Source organism: Engraulis encrasicolus, chromosome 9 (assembly GCF_034702125.1).
Source record: "Engraulis encrasicolus isolate BLACKSEA-1 chromosome 9, IST_EnEncr_1.0, whole genome shotgun sequence".
Classification (NCBI taxonomy): domain Eukaryota; kingdom Metazoa; phylum Chordata; class Actinopteri; order Clupeiformes; family Engraulidae; genus Engraulis; species Engraulis encrasicolus.
Genome location: NC_085865.1, coordinates 29,649,961 through 29,666,686, shown reverse-complemented (window position 1 = coordinate 29,666,686; position 16,726 = coordinate 29,649,961). Strand labels below are relative to the sequence as shown.

General features: G+C 44.7%; 1 protein-coding gene across 1 annotated transcript; it reads right to left on the bottom strand.

Annotated features, from left to right (window-relative positions):
* Nucleotides 1–1,241: 1,241 nt before the first annotated feature.
* Nucleotides 1,242–15,045, bottom strand: rab18a (RAB18A, member RAS oncogene family). Its single transcript, XM_063206897.1, has 7 exons — nucleotides 14,865–15,045; nucleotides 11,795–11,850; nucleotides 8,278–8,339; nucleotides 7,420–7,492; nucleotides 6,791–6,909; nucleotides 6,593–6,659; nucleotides 1,242–3,611 (listed from the first exon to the last, which is right to left on the bottom strand). The coding sequence occupies exons 1-7, from the start codon at nucleotides 14,930–14,932 to the stop codon at nucleotides 3,439–3,441; spliced, it is 618 nt and encodes a 205-aa protein (XP_063062967.1). The 5' UTR covers nucleotides 14,933–15,045; the 3' UTR covers nucleotides 1,242–3,438.
* Nucleotides 15,046–16,726: the final 1,681 nt, after the last annotated feature.

Here is a 16,726-nt window from a genome sequence, read left to right as displayed (position 1 = left end):
GGTGTTGACCATGTGTCTCACCCATTTCAATGGAATGGTCCTTAGGTCTGCACAAATGGGGATCCACCCCCACCCCCCTAGCAGAACTACGCAGAACCTGGAAACAATGGATGATTGGCACCTCTGTTTACGATTCTCTCTGGAAACGTTATACACATGGCATTGCAACCAGGGATTTGATTGGTTGTAGTTTTGCCTGGTTGTACACCAAATGGCATTTGATTGACACCCATCAATCCCATCCTCTGAGAACTTCAGTCCGCAGTCTACAAGCTTGGTGTGACAACCAGGCTCAGGCCAAGTGTCCATGTCAAAAAAAAGAAAACAAGAAACAAAGAAACAAAAAAGCTCGGAGGCTGACTCAGAGCTGCACATACAGCCGTTGAGTTTAGGAGCCTGCAAACCGAGAGACCTGCTGCAGTTCTCAGAAGCGTTCTATGCCGGCAGTGTTTGGACAGTGAAATGTAGCCAACCGTTCAAACATCGCATACATACAGAAGCTGCCCATGGTAAGTGTGTTCGAGTTTCTACCCCCGTTTGATCCGAGGCCGAAAATGATTGATTTCTCTGTGAATCCCGAAACATGTCACACAGGGCTGACACAAAGGGCCTGTTTTCGCTGAAGCTGGCATTGAGGGGTTCAGAAAAAGCTTGAGAAGATGCTAAGATGGAAATGGCAAGAAAAGCAAACAGGAAATTGGAAAAAAGAAGAAGGAAACAAAGAAAAGAAATAAAAAAAATGCTGAGGCTTGTGAGGTGTGCGTGCTCAAATTCTTCGGAGGCCTGAGAAGCCCATCTTCCTCGGCCTGCTGCGCTGTGGTCTCTTTCCAGGCGTCCATCAACGGTGGCAAGCGTCCCAGTGCACACCGCCGTGCGCTCGCCGCGTCCGACGCACTTGTTGTTTGATCGAGACATATTTTCACCCAAACTTTTGCAGCGCTCCCCCTTCCGAGCTGTTGTGAGTGTCCTATGGCAACACCACCGTGTCACGAGTCGTCTTTTCATGCGCACACACGCAGGAATTACACATCTACCAGTCAAACCCAATTATTGCCATGGAAACGGCCTTGTGCTGTCAAGAGCAGAGGATGATTTAAGACCATGTGAGGACGGCCGCCTGAAACAAGCGGAGATTACCCAGAACTCCCACTGCTCTGTGAGCGCCCATGGCCAAAGCCCACAGCGGGTCGATGAGGGTATTTGGACAGATAACTATGACAGACACATATATTTGTGTTGTTTTATTTTCTTTATTTATTGTAAATACTTATTTAAGGTTTCTGAAGATACAAAGAAGGAGGGTATTGGTCAGAATATATAATATCAATTTGTTAAAAAAAATAATAATCATGCAATAAGCTTTGCCAATGCTAAGATAAACATTATTTGCCATTCCTGGAGGGATGTTTTTTGTTTGCTTGTTTTAACAGTACTGATATCTATGGCTGATATCACAAGTCCTTTCTGTAAGTTCCATCGTGTAGCAAATTCTATCTTGTATTTTCAGTTAAAATTGATGCATCTTTGGAGAGCCTTCATTGAACACTAATAAATAGAAATGATGTGCATATTAGTGGAACCAAAGAAAATGATATACACAAAACGCCCTATAGCACTGCCCAATAGGAAAACCAAAACACATTTCAGCTCAATTGACATACAAACATTTATCAGAAATGAAAGAAAACAGAGAGAGAGAGAGAAAAAAAACGAAATTGCATGCCTACACACATCTCCATGCTGGTATGCCAAAAAAGAAAAGGTAGGCCCAACTGCTAGACAGCTTAGGGTCAATGTCAACGGTAGTTTTAACAGCACTAAAATCCATTCTGGGAATACAAAAACTCAAAAGTAATGAAATGGGACAAACTGTAAAAAAAGGGAGGGAAGGAGCTAAAGAAGAGGAAAGGGCATCACACTTTTGCTTCTGTGCCATTATAGTCTGTCTCTGTCTGTTCGTCTGACTGAATATCTGTTTGTTGGTCTCGTCAGTCATTCTGTTCAACAGCTTGTACACACACCACTATGACTCACGTGCATCTGTGCTAAACAGGCAATGCTCTCCCAGAACTTTCCGCCACATGCTAGTTGGCGGATTTGCACCTTGAAGCCAAAATACAGACTACTGCGGTGCTTTTATCACACGCCTGCGCTCACATCTGCTCCGACACCACATGACACAACAGGACAAGGGTACATCTGCCACAAACACACTTAGCCAAGACTGCCCAGACACTTCCGGCTTTCCCGACAAGGCATCCCAGGCAATATCCGTGCACCCCTAACAGCTGGTCACTGTCTTTTAGCACAGTAGCCTAGTTGTGGCGGTGTGTATGTGCAGCAAGAACATGTGCATGTCACAGCCACAACTAAATAGAAAAAAAGTACTCTGCATCTTTACCAGAAAATGCAGGTCAGACCAAGTCAAGCACAGAAACACGTCAGGTTTGTGTGACTTATGTTATCATGCGTGTGCAACCCACAACTCATATAAAACAGATATTTACACAAACAAACTAAAATGAATCAAATGCTATGAAGAGCATTCAAATATTCGATTTGACATATATATCTTTTAGATATTTGGTTGAATATGTGGGTGCTTTTACTTATGCAGCAAATATCTTTTTCCCGTTGCTCTAGTAGTACCCCATTTTACATGTCAATTTAAACTTAAAAGAACCAATAAGGTATTTATTGTTTGCCTTGTAAGTACAAGGAACGCATGCTGATTTTCATGGTGCTGTTTCAAGTCATCAGAACCCACTCCCAGTGAAAGGTTAATGCACAATTCGGTCTTCGGTCGGAGAACGTTTAGCGTTAATGTGCTCCCGGCTTTGCAGTGAAAAACAATGTGATCATAAGACATTTTTTTCTGATATCAGAAGAAACATCTATGGTCCTACAACATACTGCATGGATGGGTGTTAATGTGCAGGGCATGTAGGTATGTACTATGTCTATAAGTGTGTGTGTGTGTGTGTGTGTGTGTGTGTGTGTGTGTGTGTGTGTGTGTGTGTGTGTGTGTGTGTGTGTGTGTGTGTGTGTGTGTGTGTGTGTGTGTAGGTGTGCTCAAGTGTGTGCGTGCATGAGTGTGCCAGTGCCTGTGATAACACAGAGACAGGGCACAAGCTTGACTGTGGCTGTGTAATGTGTGATAAGTCCTTCCCTTGTCATGGGTCTAGCGTTTCAGCATGGCGTGCACAGCGTGGTGTGTGTGTGTGTGTGTGTGTGTGTCTTCAAGTGTCCATATGTGTGTGTGTGTGTGTGTGTGTGTGTGTGTGTGTGTGTGTGTGTGTGTGTGTGTGTGTGTGTGTGTGTGTGTGTGTGTGTGGGTATCTTTGAATTTGTGTGTGCTTGTGGGTGTGTGTATGCTTGTCTGGATGGCTGGACGAACGGCCTGATGGATATATGGCTGGATAGGAGAAGGGAGCGGCATCAGACGAGGGAGCAGTATCCTCCGCAGCCCCCTCCCCCCTGCTCCTCCTCCAGGTCGGCCAGCTTTAGGCCCCGCTTCCCCTCGCTCTCCCACAGCCCCGGGGTCTGCAGGATCTTCTCCACCAGCTCCTCAAACGCACACTGCACACCGTCCCGCGTCTTGGCGCTCGCCTCTGACATGGAGGAAGGGGGGGGGCGAGAGAGAGAGAGAGAGAGAGAGAGAGAGAGAGAGAGAGAAAGAGCAGTAGAAATGGGGAGAGAGGGGGGTGGAGTGGAGATGGAGAGAGGGGGTTGGAGAGAAAGGCAGGGAATGGGAGAGAGAGTGGGAGAGAGGGAGACCGAAATATGGCAGGACAAGTTCAGTAAAACACAAGCGCATGAGACCTGACTGTCTAATACCCGAGTTAAACTGGTTGTGTTGACGGGGATACTTCTTTGCCCAATATGGCCCTACAAACACAAAGTGCAGTAACTACGTCGATATTGAAACTGAAAGAATGCCCTCAAAGTCTCAAAGGTGTTAAGTTGGATATTGTAGTGAACACAAATTTGCCCCCAAAAAGTCTTAACTCAATTTGTAAAAATATATAGTTATAGGGCTGTAACGGTATACTCAACTCTCGATTCGGTTCATATCACGATTTTTGACATGCGGTTCGATACACCCCACGATTTCTGAAATGTATCTCCACTGAAGTTTGGAAACACTATCACATCAAATCATAAGGTTGTTTTCTGGACTAATGGGTAATAAAACTTTGAAAGGGCATATCACGATACTGCCTCCTTGTATCACGATACAGTATCGTGACTCTGTGTATCACGATTTCTCGGTTCGATACAATATCGTTACAGCCCTAGTAGTTACTGCTCTTTGCCTTTGTAGGGCAGATTAGCGAATGGCAGTAAAGCTAATGCCATCAGAAGGGGACCAGGGGAAGAGGGGAGCACGGTTGGGGAGAGGAGCATGCGGGCACCACAGAGGGTGATGGAGGAAGGAGAGCAGGCCGGAGCCCCTTGAAAAACCCACCAGCTGGAGCTGAGTGATGGGCAAAGCGATGGGAAGAGACATGGAGAGGCAGAGGCAGAGACATGGAAAGGCAGAGCAGAGGCATGGGGAAAAACGCTCAGCGCCTTTGCTGAATGGGGAGCAAGGCCCAGCACTCCACCACAGGCAGAAGGGGTATGAGGTGGGGGTGGAGGTGGTTTGGGGGGGATCTTGGTGCCCCATCTAGTCCCATCTGCTTATGTCTTCAACCGGCTGCCCTCATCAATAGCCTGTCTAAAAGGCAGCTAATTTGGACGGATGTGTGCTTACATAATTATGGTCGCACGCATTCACTTACTTAAACATACCTACACATTCATTTACGGGCACACAGTCTGTCTTTCTCTGTCTTGTGCAGACAAATACACCTAGACTCTGTGTGTGTGACTGTGTGACTGTGTGTGTGTGTGTGTGTGTGTGTGTGTGTGTGTGTGCGCGCGTCTGTGTATGAGTGTGCGCCTCCGCATTTCCATTTTGGAGGGAAAAGACGTCAACTTAAGATACACAAACACAAGCGTGCTTGCAAGCTCTCTCTCTCTCTCTCTCTCTCTCTCTCTCTCTCTCTCTCTCTCTCTCTCTCACACACACACACACACACACACACACACACACACACACACACACACACACACACACACACACACACACACACACACGCACACACACACACAGTAATGCGTCACACTCGGCCCAGGCGAGTCTGCCAAAGCGTCGAAGGTCTGAGGTCGGCTGAGCTCGCCGGCGCGATCAGGGGCTAAAAACAGAGAGCTGAAACGCGAGACGGAAGCACTCTAATTTCAATGTCACACTGGATTTTTGACTTAATCCCTAATTCCTGTTTGACGCTTCAAAAAAGGAAAAAACGGAGAAGAAAAAGAAAAAGAGATGACCTCATCCATGGCACAGCTTCATCTCATAATGTAAAGTGCAGGCCACTGTCTGTCAGGCGGCCAGGACAACATGGACGGCTGAAGCAAACCATGAGCTGGAGGTGGGGGAGGAAGAGGAGGAGGAGAAGGAGGAAGAAAAAAAGGAGGAGGAGGAGGAGGAGGAAGATGAGGAGGAGAGGGAGAAGGACGAGAAGGAGAAAGATGAGGATGAGGAAGAGGAGGATCAGTAAGACGAAGAAGAGGGTGAGAGGAAGAAGATGAGGAGGAGAAGGAGAAGGACTAGGGACAAAACCAAATTGCAATGGACACCTCCGAGCGGGTGGGCAAGCGAGTATTTGAGGCTCAGAGTTAGCATCCTCCTCCATGCGCCTCGCTGTGCCACTCCATGGCTTCCTTCGAAACCAAAGGCAGCTGCCTGGATGTCTCGCTGCCTCAGTAGAGAGGTGGCTAATTCCATCTGACTATGTTGTGAAGGCAACTTTAGCAGCTGCTGCTTTCAATATTTGCAAGCAGCTGGAGAAAAAAAACCCGATATGAGGGTACATCGAAGCTGCCTAAAAAAAATGACCATTACAGGCTGAGTTTTGGGAAAGGCAGCTCTATTAAGTAGAGAAAACAACTTAATTTGATTGAGCGAAACTTCATGTTTGGCTGCCATGTTTAGGCACTTGATAAGACGGCAAATGATCCTGGGGGCAAGCAATGTTCCAGTCCAGTTTCAGCTTGTTAATGGGCGAGTGCCATACTTCTTGCCCGCCTTCCCCCAGAGTGCTAAAGTGAAAAGCGCGGACTGGCCTGATTGGCTGGTGGGTGGGGCGTTGCGCGCCCGTCTCCTTATTTCTGGGTCTGTTTGGAAGTGGCCCTGATTAATGATTTGTTTCACATGCAGCTGAAAGCTTGGGCTGCCAATTACAGAGCCAGTGACAATCCTCGAGACATTTTGACGGATTCCAGCTGCCGTCTAACTTGGGCTATTCTATGTGAGCTGCAAGCGTAGCCGTTTGATCGCCGTTCTAAGGAAAGGGGGCGGGGGAGGGGAGGGGTGAGGGAGTATGGATCTGCATTTCTCTTGCGCGTTTGTGCTCATTATACTCAAACTGTGCGATTCGCATCACTGCTACTCAGAGACAAATGTCTACTACTCTACTGCTAAGGCTGTTGTGTGTCTGTGCATGTGTGTGTATGGCGTCTGCGTTTTGTAGCTTTTTGGTCTTACCAATGAAAAGCATGGAATGTTTTCGTGCAAACTTTAGTCCTTCGTTTCTTTCCACTTCATGGCCGTCCTTAAAAACATCAATAAAATATCAATCAATAATAATAATTAAAAATAATCATAATAATAAATAGTAAAGACTTGTGTTACTGGACAATACAGTCACATTAGTGAATGATGAGGTATGACAAAAGTACGTACTTTGTCGATTTTGTTCCCCACCAGCATCTTGACCAGGTCGTTCCTTGTGCAGTACGTCTCCAGCTCATTCAGCCAGTTGTCCAGCTTCGCAAAAGTGTCTCTTCTTGACACGTCGTAGACTGAGAGCAAAACAAGGCACATTGTGTGTTAAAGATTATGAAGGAGGGATAAACGGTAAACAACAACAACAACAGCAACAACAACAAAACAAAAAAACAACTGTGAGAGTCTGTGCAAACACCAATATGGTCTACTCTATAGCATGGCACCATAAAGTTTAGTGGCTAGGATCTGGCACTCTCAGGGACTCGGTCCAGCTTTAGGGCTCAGGCAGCGGAGATGATTTTACAGGCCAGTGTCGGGCAACGGAAGCCTGCTGGGTCCATAAGCACACAAACCATCCTCATCTGAGGCTACCCACTGCATTTCAACGTCAAAGTGTCGGTGCTAAATGGCACTGACAAGAACATTTAATTTAATCGATCTACCATGTAGTGCTCCTACGTCAGTGTGTGTGAGTGCCTATCTAAGACTATTAACGTGCAACCTTGCAAAACCATCCTCCTACAAGTGAATGCATGGTACTAATCGTGTGTGTTTGTGTCTTAGTATCGTTGCTGCTTACTAACCCAGAATAACTCCTTGAGCTCCTCTGTAGTAGCTCGGCGTCAGTGTTCGGAAACGCTCCTGACCAGCTGTGTCCTGTGGACACACACGCACACAAACGGACGCACGCACGCACACAAAAGCTAGTTGTGAAAATGCAAGATGCAGTGCAACACTGATGAACACTGAAACACTGGTTTTCAGTTGGTTGCATATCACATACTCTAAGGACATTCCTCGTACTTATTAATAAAGGCTTCAGTAAATATCATTACACAATCATTGACTTCTTCTTCGTCTGTGAAGAATGGGCTGCACACATATGAGGCGAATGCTACACCTGTGCACACACTGTGTGCCTGGTGTGTATGCATACCGGTAACTGAATCAATATAAAAATGGCTTCGGCCTCGACATATCTGGATCTATGGCATTCCACACAGGAGTAAAATATTTCCAATTGCAGCAAAAAGCAGCGCTACAGCAGTGCAAACTGTGGGCCTATATCGCCCTCTACTGGTAAAAGTACAAATTGCCCAAGGCAAGGCAACAAAAGCGAAAGACAATTTTATTTGTATAACGCATTTCATACATGAATGCAATTCAATGTGCTTTACAGAAAAGTATGTTTAAGTTGAATAAAATTAAATTAAACGATATAAAATTAAAATTAAAATAAAATCAAAATAGAATAAAAAGGAATAAAAGATAAAATAAGAATATAAGGAGAAAAGACTAATAAAAATATCATGCCCAGAGGGATGGCAGGATGATATCAACATTGCGGTAGGCAATGGCAATATGTGTCTGCTGTCTGTCTGTCTGTCTGTCTGTCTCTTTCCACACCCACACACGCCCGAGACACAAAAATGAGCACTTACCCAGATAGCAAGTTTCGTCTTGTTACCATCCACTGTGAGGGTCTTCACTTTAAAATCCACGCCTGTGACACAAACACACACACACACAGAAGAAATTAAATGAACGTATGCAGAGGAGACCTACCACAACATTGCTCAAGTAATAAAACAAGCAGAAGCGAGGCCAAAACAAGGCCGGAATCAGACGCAGTCAGCCAGCCAGACAAGTAGTGAGCCAGACTCTCCCTCCCCTAGAGATTGACCCCCCTCCCTCCCTTTCCAAACACTTCCCTGGGCCTGTTGTGATATTCAGCTCTGCTGCTGATGCTGATGATACACCACGTTCCGCTTCCACATTAAAGGAACAGTCCACCATTTCAGCAAATTAGTTAAACGAGTTAAACATTTAAAAAAAAAAAAAAATCCAGCTGTTCTCTGTCATGTAGTATCTCCAAGCTAGCATGTATTGCTGAACCTAATGGCACCAGCTAGCAGCTAATTGCCCCATTCAGTTCAACGATACGGTACATGTTAGCTTAAAACGAGGAGTAACTTCACCAGACACAGAGAGTGACAGAAGAACAGAAGAAAGATGAAACTGAACTATTAAAACTCAAGCGGAGGAGGGAAATGGGCTCATTTCCAGGAAGAGCAGACTGTTCCTTTAAGCTGAAACTCGGCTCTACACACTGCAGTGCGCCCATGCTATGTAGAAAACCCAGGTATTTGACGAATGACTCAAATATTCATCTACACTCCAAGGGGCCTGGTTCGCTCGTGTGTGTGTGTGTGTGTGTGTAAGAGCAGACTGAAGCAACACCGGTGTGAGACGGTATGGACATGCATCACAGCTGAACGACAGCCAGAAGCGAGCCCTGGCGGTTGGGCCAATACAAGCAGGGCTACTCTGATGATGATCACATAGACTCTCATTCATTCACACACACACACACACACACACACACACACACACACACAGACACACACACACACACACACACACACACACACACACACACACACACACACACACACACACACACACACACACACACACACAGACAGACACAGACACACACACGATGCATTCTGGAAGTTAGCACAAGGAGATGGTGCGTGCGCTTGTTGAGTGATTTTACAGACGTCTCTCTCGAAGGTATATCCACGAGACAGGCCATTCAACACTCACTCAGGAGCACCGCGAAGAGAGATTTAATAATGGATCAGGTGATAGTGTGTGTGTGTGTGTGTGTGTGTGTGTGTGTGTGTGTGTGTGTGTGTGTGTGTGTGTGTGTGTGTGTGTGAGAGAGTGTGAGCGTGAGTGTGAGTGTGTGTGCGCGTGTGCATGTGCATGTGTGTGAGAGCACACAAAAGGAGAGTATGGAGAGAGACCAACCGTGCGTAATAAATAAAAGGAGGCATTCTGTTACCCCCATCTCTGGGAGACATGTTTTAGCCATCGATATAAGTATGACGGATCACCAGACCTGACGCACATTAAAGGCCTCTGTGCGTGCTCTGTGTGCGTGTGCGTGTGCGTGCGTGCGTGCGTGTGTGTGTGTCCAGGCTTCCAGGTAAAAGCTCTCCTGACGGATATGAGAGGAGCTTCATCTATAAGCACCATCACAGGTCACCTGTCCGACATGAACTCGGACTTGAAGTCAGGCCTAACGACTCACTCACCCCATCTGCTGGAGGTCTGGGCCATTCAGAAAATAATCTAACTTACTATTAATAATAAACTCTTTATTATTGTGGTCCTTGTGTTTTTTGTTGCGTTTTTCCATTTCATATTCTGTGCATTTCATTCTGTGTGTTTCGATGTGTGCCACATGCACTATCATGTCATTCTGGTGGTGATGATGATGAGATTCTGAGGCAGTTTTGATGTGAAATTCTACTGTCCAATCATAATCCTAAATTAAGTCCGGCTAACTGTTGGCAAAATACTGTATATTATGATCTGGTTTTTTAAGGGACATTTCAGCCTTTATTTGATAGGAAGACCATTCAAGATGATGACAGGAAGTGAGTGGGAGAATGAGATGGAGGAGGATTAGGTAATGACCTCGGGCCGGATTCAAACCCAGGTCCCTAGCGAAACAGCCTTCACCATTTGATTCACAGCCAAGGCCATGATGATTTTTTTTGCGTATCACCCAGCCTTAGAAAGGAGAACTGCTTCCTACTGTGCAGTTGGCTTAGCCATCAAAGCACCCAGTCTTACAGTTGTCACAGCAGTAATGCCCTTGACAACCACACCGCTGTCCCTCCCTTCCCCCAGTCTGGCATCTTTGCCAATTGACAAGGCTGATGAATCCTTACATGTTATGTCCAGCTCGTTTTCTCTTGCCCACTCGTCCCCTCGTCTCTCCATCCCATCCCATCCCATCCCACCCCACCTTTTCCTTCTTCTCTTGACTGAGTTATGAAATGCTGTCAGGGTCGCCTGGGAGAGCGAAGCCAGGACCTTGAGACAGAAAGGCTAGAGTTTTAGAGACGCCCGGCGCGCGCACACACATGCATGCAGTGTACATACACAGACATAGGGCTGCACGATTATGGAAAAAAACATAATCACGATTATTTGGGTCAAAATCATAATCACGGTAATTAATCACGAATATTGATTTTTGCTGATTTAAAAAAAATATATAACAAATGAAATATAACCAAGAATTAATCATATATGGGATGAACAAAATAAAACGAATTGGAATAATTATGTAAAAGGCAATAGCATAAAACTTAGGTGAACGAATTTCTGTTCAGAAACACCAGCCTGTTCGTATGTTCTGGCTTCAAGGAGGCTCTTGAAGGCAGGTCCCTATTACCACGATTAAATCCCGATTGAAATCCCGATTTCGATATCACGATTTTTGCCCTACACACACATGCACAATCATGGACTCTCGGTCGATCACACAAGCACACATACACAACCGCTCTCGCCGAGGAAGGCCTCGCCCTCGGCAAAGCCATCAACAGCCGTCATCCTTCTGCAGGAGCCCTGATTTACAGTGGTCTTTTAAAGCGTGTGTGTGTGTGTGTGTGTGTGTGTGTGTGTGTGTGTGTGTGTGTGTGTGTGTGTGTGTGTGTGTGTGTGTGTGTGTGTGTGTGTGTGTGTGTGTGTGTGTGTGTGTGTGAGTGAGTGAGTGAGTGAGTGAGTGAGTGAGTGAGTGAGTGAGTGAGTGAGTGAGAGAGAGAGAGAGAGAGAGACCTTACCCAGCATAGTAGATGAGTGTCTGCATTGGGCTATTTTTAAGAAATACTGCATAACGATTTTTACCAGGGGTGTTCGGACACGGAAAGTCAAACAGTATTTGTGCACGAAAAAGAGAATACTGTAAAGATTAAAGCCTCAAAAGACAGACAGAGAGTGTACGAGGAGGGCATGAAAGTGTACGAGGAGGACATGAAAGAGCGATCAAATTATACAGTATGCACTTCTGGTCTGGTCAAATCTGAGGGGGTCAAATGGGGAACTTTTCCAAAATTTGCTGATTCCTGCTGGAATCACTCTTGGTAAAACACTCACCAATTGTAGCTCCCAGCTCTGGATCAAACATGTCATCTGTGAATCGCAGCAAAAGACTGCAGCAAAGAAAGAAAGAAAGAATGAAAGAAAGAAAGAAACAAAAACAAATTATTAGAGCTGAAAAAAATATTACCATTTAATAATTCTTCATCACAAATGGGGCCTAATCACAGTAATGCTCTGTGCTTTATTATTTTACAGGCCGTAGGCTAATGTTCAGGCCTGGTACGGACTGTCCAGTAAGTTCATCCTGCTCTCTCTGTGAGGATGATTCCTTTGGGGCCTACAAAGGGCCAGTGCTGGGCTGGGTGCCTACTCGGAGGCACGCGTGTGCTCAGCAAGAAGATCAACACACCTCCGTCTCCACTGACTGTGGCTCTGGAGCTTAACCTGCACGGCTTCTTTTTCACAACCAACACCAGTGTGACCTGCAATATTAATGAGTGCAAGCTTGTGGCTACGTACATACCTCTCCAGTCCACCCTCGCACCTCAACCCCCCCCAATTCTTGCATTTCCGTGAGCGTGCACGAGAGACCATGCATTTGATTAGATGATCCCACTCATTTCCTTTCCAGCTGCGTAACAATTACTCACTCGGCCGTGCAACGCAGGAGGAAGAGAGAGACTGAGCCATACTGCCGGCATTGCCAGCACTGCTCCCTGTATTTACGGGAAACCTGATAGACCACATTAGGGGCCCGACGGCAGCAGGTGTGCCAATAGCGCAGAGGGGATGAGTAACAAAGGACTGTTGCACGGCGGACAGTTAGACACCGTCTGGATGCCTTTCAGATATGAAACACTTAAGACCAATAGGAAAAAGGGACCAACTTAAATACCTCCGTTTTGAACTATTCAACTTCCACTGAACTAGTTTAATTGTCACTCTGCAGTAATTTGATATTATTTAATGTAAGGTGCTGCAAATTACCGTTAATGGACTTAAATGACTCAAACAAATGACAGGCACACAGCCACACAGGCACACAGGCGTGCGCGCGCGCACACACACACACACACACACACACACACACACACACACACACACACACACACACACACACACACACACACACACACACCTTCAGACCACTTTCTGAACAGACAATAAAGCTTCTTATATCTTGAAATAGTATAATTATTGATATGATTTTGGTCATCTTTAGACTGATGTTCATTCTTTAGCCCCCTTCCCTAAGGAGAATTTTATGTAGTTTTTTTTTTTTTTTTAAATAGACGGATGTGAAGCACACCCACTTTTTCCAGCAGAGGATATTGGAAACTTCAAGGGTGAGATCATTTAGTATGGCAATAAAGTTTGGTGGATAATATTAAGGCTCCAGGGAGAGTGGAGCTAAAATGAGAAGGACAGAGAGAGGGAAGGTGAGAATGTTTCGCTTCAATCCAGGCTCACCATTAAAATCAACAGCTTTACTCCTTTCAATAACTTAACATGCATATAAAACAGAGGGGGGAGAAAAGGGGTAGATTTACTTTTCCTGGGACGATTACTGAGGGAAAAAAATCCTGTACAGAATGACCAACCGACTAAAGGATTAGTGGAATTCCACTATGTGATGGAATGCAAACTCTAACAAAAAGATATAGCCTGCAATAAACTGAGGCAATATGACTGAAGCTGGACACAGACATGTCACAGTTAATTAAGTATGCATTTACATGTACCTCACTGGGAGGGAAATACATAAATAAACAAATGATGGGTTTCATTGTAAAAGTGTATCCACCATTTTTTACTTTTGCATTTTATTATTGGAAATGACAGTTCAGAGAGGTTATATCACCTATGTGTGAATTATAACCATACAAATACAGTGGGAGCATACTTTTTAAACCTATATAAAATGCTTTTTGCAATGCAATTAACGGAATGCCCAATACACAAAGTCGATTTCCCAACATTCTATAAAATGGAGATACACCCTTTTGCAAATAAACTCTTCAAATATATACATGGGCTACATACTACAATATGCAATACTGTATCTCAATACACAAAGCAAGGTGGTGTTAACATTATAGGAAAGCATTTCCCTGTTCAGGGAGTGCATCTGACAAGAAAGAGGAAGAAAGGAAGCCCATGTTTTTGGAATCTCTCCTCATAGGCCTACTGAATTGGTGGGACCAATACTGAGGGGGACCAATCATAAAATGTGTCAACTTCAAGAACATTGTTGAGGCCTACTTGGTTAAGGTGTGTGTGTGTGTGTGTGTGTGTGTGTGTGTGTGTGTGTGTGTGTGTGTGTGTGTGTGTGTGTGTGTGTGAGTGTGTCACACATGGTCAAGAAGACCACACACATAGGCCCTACAATGAATGTAGCGAACAAATAATCTGCTTCCTGCAAGACCAGAATATCCATAGGAACCTGTTGATAGACTGTAGCAAACTTGTCCTTCCATTGCTCCAACTTCCAAGTATTATTGGCTACTCCCATAGAGGGTGGCATTGGATGTGCACGAGACTAAAATCGCCTGTCTGCGAAATTGACTGGGGTTTGACAGAGCCCGTTTGAAGCGCTAGCCTAGGACAACATTTTGAATTCAATCAGACGTGGTAAACTGGCTATGCAGGTAGGCAACAACGTGTGTTTCATTGACACACACCTTCATCAACTGTAATAAACTAGTGACTTTAACGATGGGAGTTCTTAAATTAGCTGCAATAATTCGTCACACCAGACCTAAAAAGCCCTGAAACTAATCGACTGTCAACAACACTAACAAGCCACACCACATTAGAGATGATGTCATAGTTGTCTCCAAAACGTCTCGAGGATGGTAGTTCACAGGTATTAGCCACCATCAGTGGCCACCATTGTTCTTTGCACCGTCCAGCTACTCGACAATAATATTTGCCCCAGAAGCCTATTAAAAGTATACAAGCTATATTCAAATGTCTGTACAGCAAGATGTTAACACGCAATGCGATATGTTCAGTAAACAAAACCGCAGTGGTAGCGCGTTCCAACAAAGTCCATCGACTGTCATTAGCCAGCTGAAGCTAACGCTCTGAAAACCAGTTATAACAGCAATAACGTGCAAGTCACCTTGATTTCCCAACACCACTTTCTCCAATTATTAATATTTTCAGTGTTGTGATGACGTCGTCTTCCATGTCTGATTTCGGCGTTACGAGAAAAACGCCAGAAAAACACAGCAAAACAAAAAAGCCTTGATAACAACAACAGGAGTCGACGTTTCTTTTTTTCTCTTTCGTCCAAGTTGGAGATGGTGCACAAAAGAAAACAACTCATTATTGCCATCTATCGAAGTGGAAGACGCCCTGCACGTCTAGCTAGGCCTATGCTACTGTAAGATTAGGCCTCCTGTAAGCAGAGTTGGTTAAAAAGAAAAAAAAGTCTAGGCTACAGATTCTTTGTTGCTAGCGTGTGCGTAAAAATGAAGAGCTCTTTTCCAAAATTGCAAAAGGCATTTCAATGCAAATTTGATTCAGTAGCCTAGGCATAAGGTCCTAGTGAAGGTCCAAGGGTCAGGTCAGGAGCGTGTCTCACAGACATCATATATTTTCAGGCCTATTGGTCCCACAGCTCATTGGTCCCACAGCTTATAGGCCCTACATGCTGGCCCAATGTTACCACATTTCTAAGAATTTATTAAAATTTTGGCCCTATGTCCCATGGCAGGGAGAAAGGCATGTTCTCTTACTTCACTATGAAATGTGGGAACATGGAGTTGTGGAACATAGGGCCTACATTTGAATAATTTCTTAAAAATGTGGGAACATGGAGCAGCAAGGGTAAGCTGTGGGACCGATGGGCTGTGGGAACACAGAGCTGACCCCGTTCAGTCCACTGTTCGCCTGCCTAGCAGGACATTGTTGGGGCCTACTGCTGATCAGCTCGAGGCGGGGTAGGCCATCGATGCCCGGTGCCTGCTCGGACACCTTGCAATACATCATAATATTGTATCGTGACATGGCGAGGCATATTGTATCATAAATTCCCTGCCAATACTCTCTCTGCCCAAAGTTGTAGCAGAAGTATTACAAAGCGGAAACTATGTAGGCCTAATGGGCCTACCATACCACTAGTAATTACATCTGTAAAAGTTCCTTTAGGTCTTCATACATCTGCTTTCTTCTCATCTACCTGCCCATTTCATTACATGAAGAAACACCCTATCACAGCTACAGGACCATGATTGATCACAGACCATGCGAGTCGGCACGGACATCACTAATAAATGGAACAGGTGACACTGGCTGTCTGGAGATGAGCTGGAAAGAATGCCCCCTATAGAAATGAGTGCTTCATGGACATAACACTGTGCTGTGATTTCAGCAGGTATCCTTCTCTTTGTGTCATAATATGTACAATTGTTTTGTTTTTGTCCAAAGACTGATGGAGACACCCTGTACTGTATGCTCATTGATCATGTCTACGCGTTCACTCACAGAATTGTTTCATCATTAATAAAGGCCTTTTAGGCATCAGAATAATTACTATAAATGTAGGCTCAATCATTCTTTCAAAAATGTAGAATTCAATAGAATGTACACTATGGCCATCCAGAAAGGCACCACCTTGCTCTACAGTGCAGAAAATTTAGGCCCTAATTGTAGAAAAATGAACAATACAGAAACTCCCATATTCATAATATGCATAATAGTTAAGCGGCTGATAATCACCATAAATATTATTATGATTGGGCACCATGACATGAAGAAACACCAAATTAGAGGTAACGGTTAGACTACACGAGTGTACGCGTAAATGAGACAACAGGTGTTTGGCTGACTGAAAATGTAAAATTGTAAAACACAACCTCACTTACAGGGATTTTCAGTCATATAGTATATAGTGGATATAACAGCACTGTAATTTTGAACATTTTTTGAACAGTACTGTGATATATTAAAAAAGTGGTTTGACATGACAACTGCTTTAGA

What these genes read in the sequence shown, in the direction of transcription:
- rab18a (XM_063206897.1), bottom strand. Translation starts at nt 14,932, where the DNA reads ATGGAAGACGACGTCATCACAACACTGAAAATATTAATAATTGGAGAA. An exon ending in AGACGAAACTTGCTATCTGG is followed by an intron (nt 7,493 to 8,277) that starts GTAAGTGCTCAT and finishes GTGTGTCCACAG; the next exon opens with GACACAGCTGGTCAGGAGCG. An exon ending in TGGGGAACAAAATCGACAAA is followed by an intron (nt 6,660 to 6,790) that starts GTACGTACTTTT and finishes GATGTTTTTAAG; the next exon opens with GACGGCCATGAAGTGGAAAG.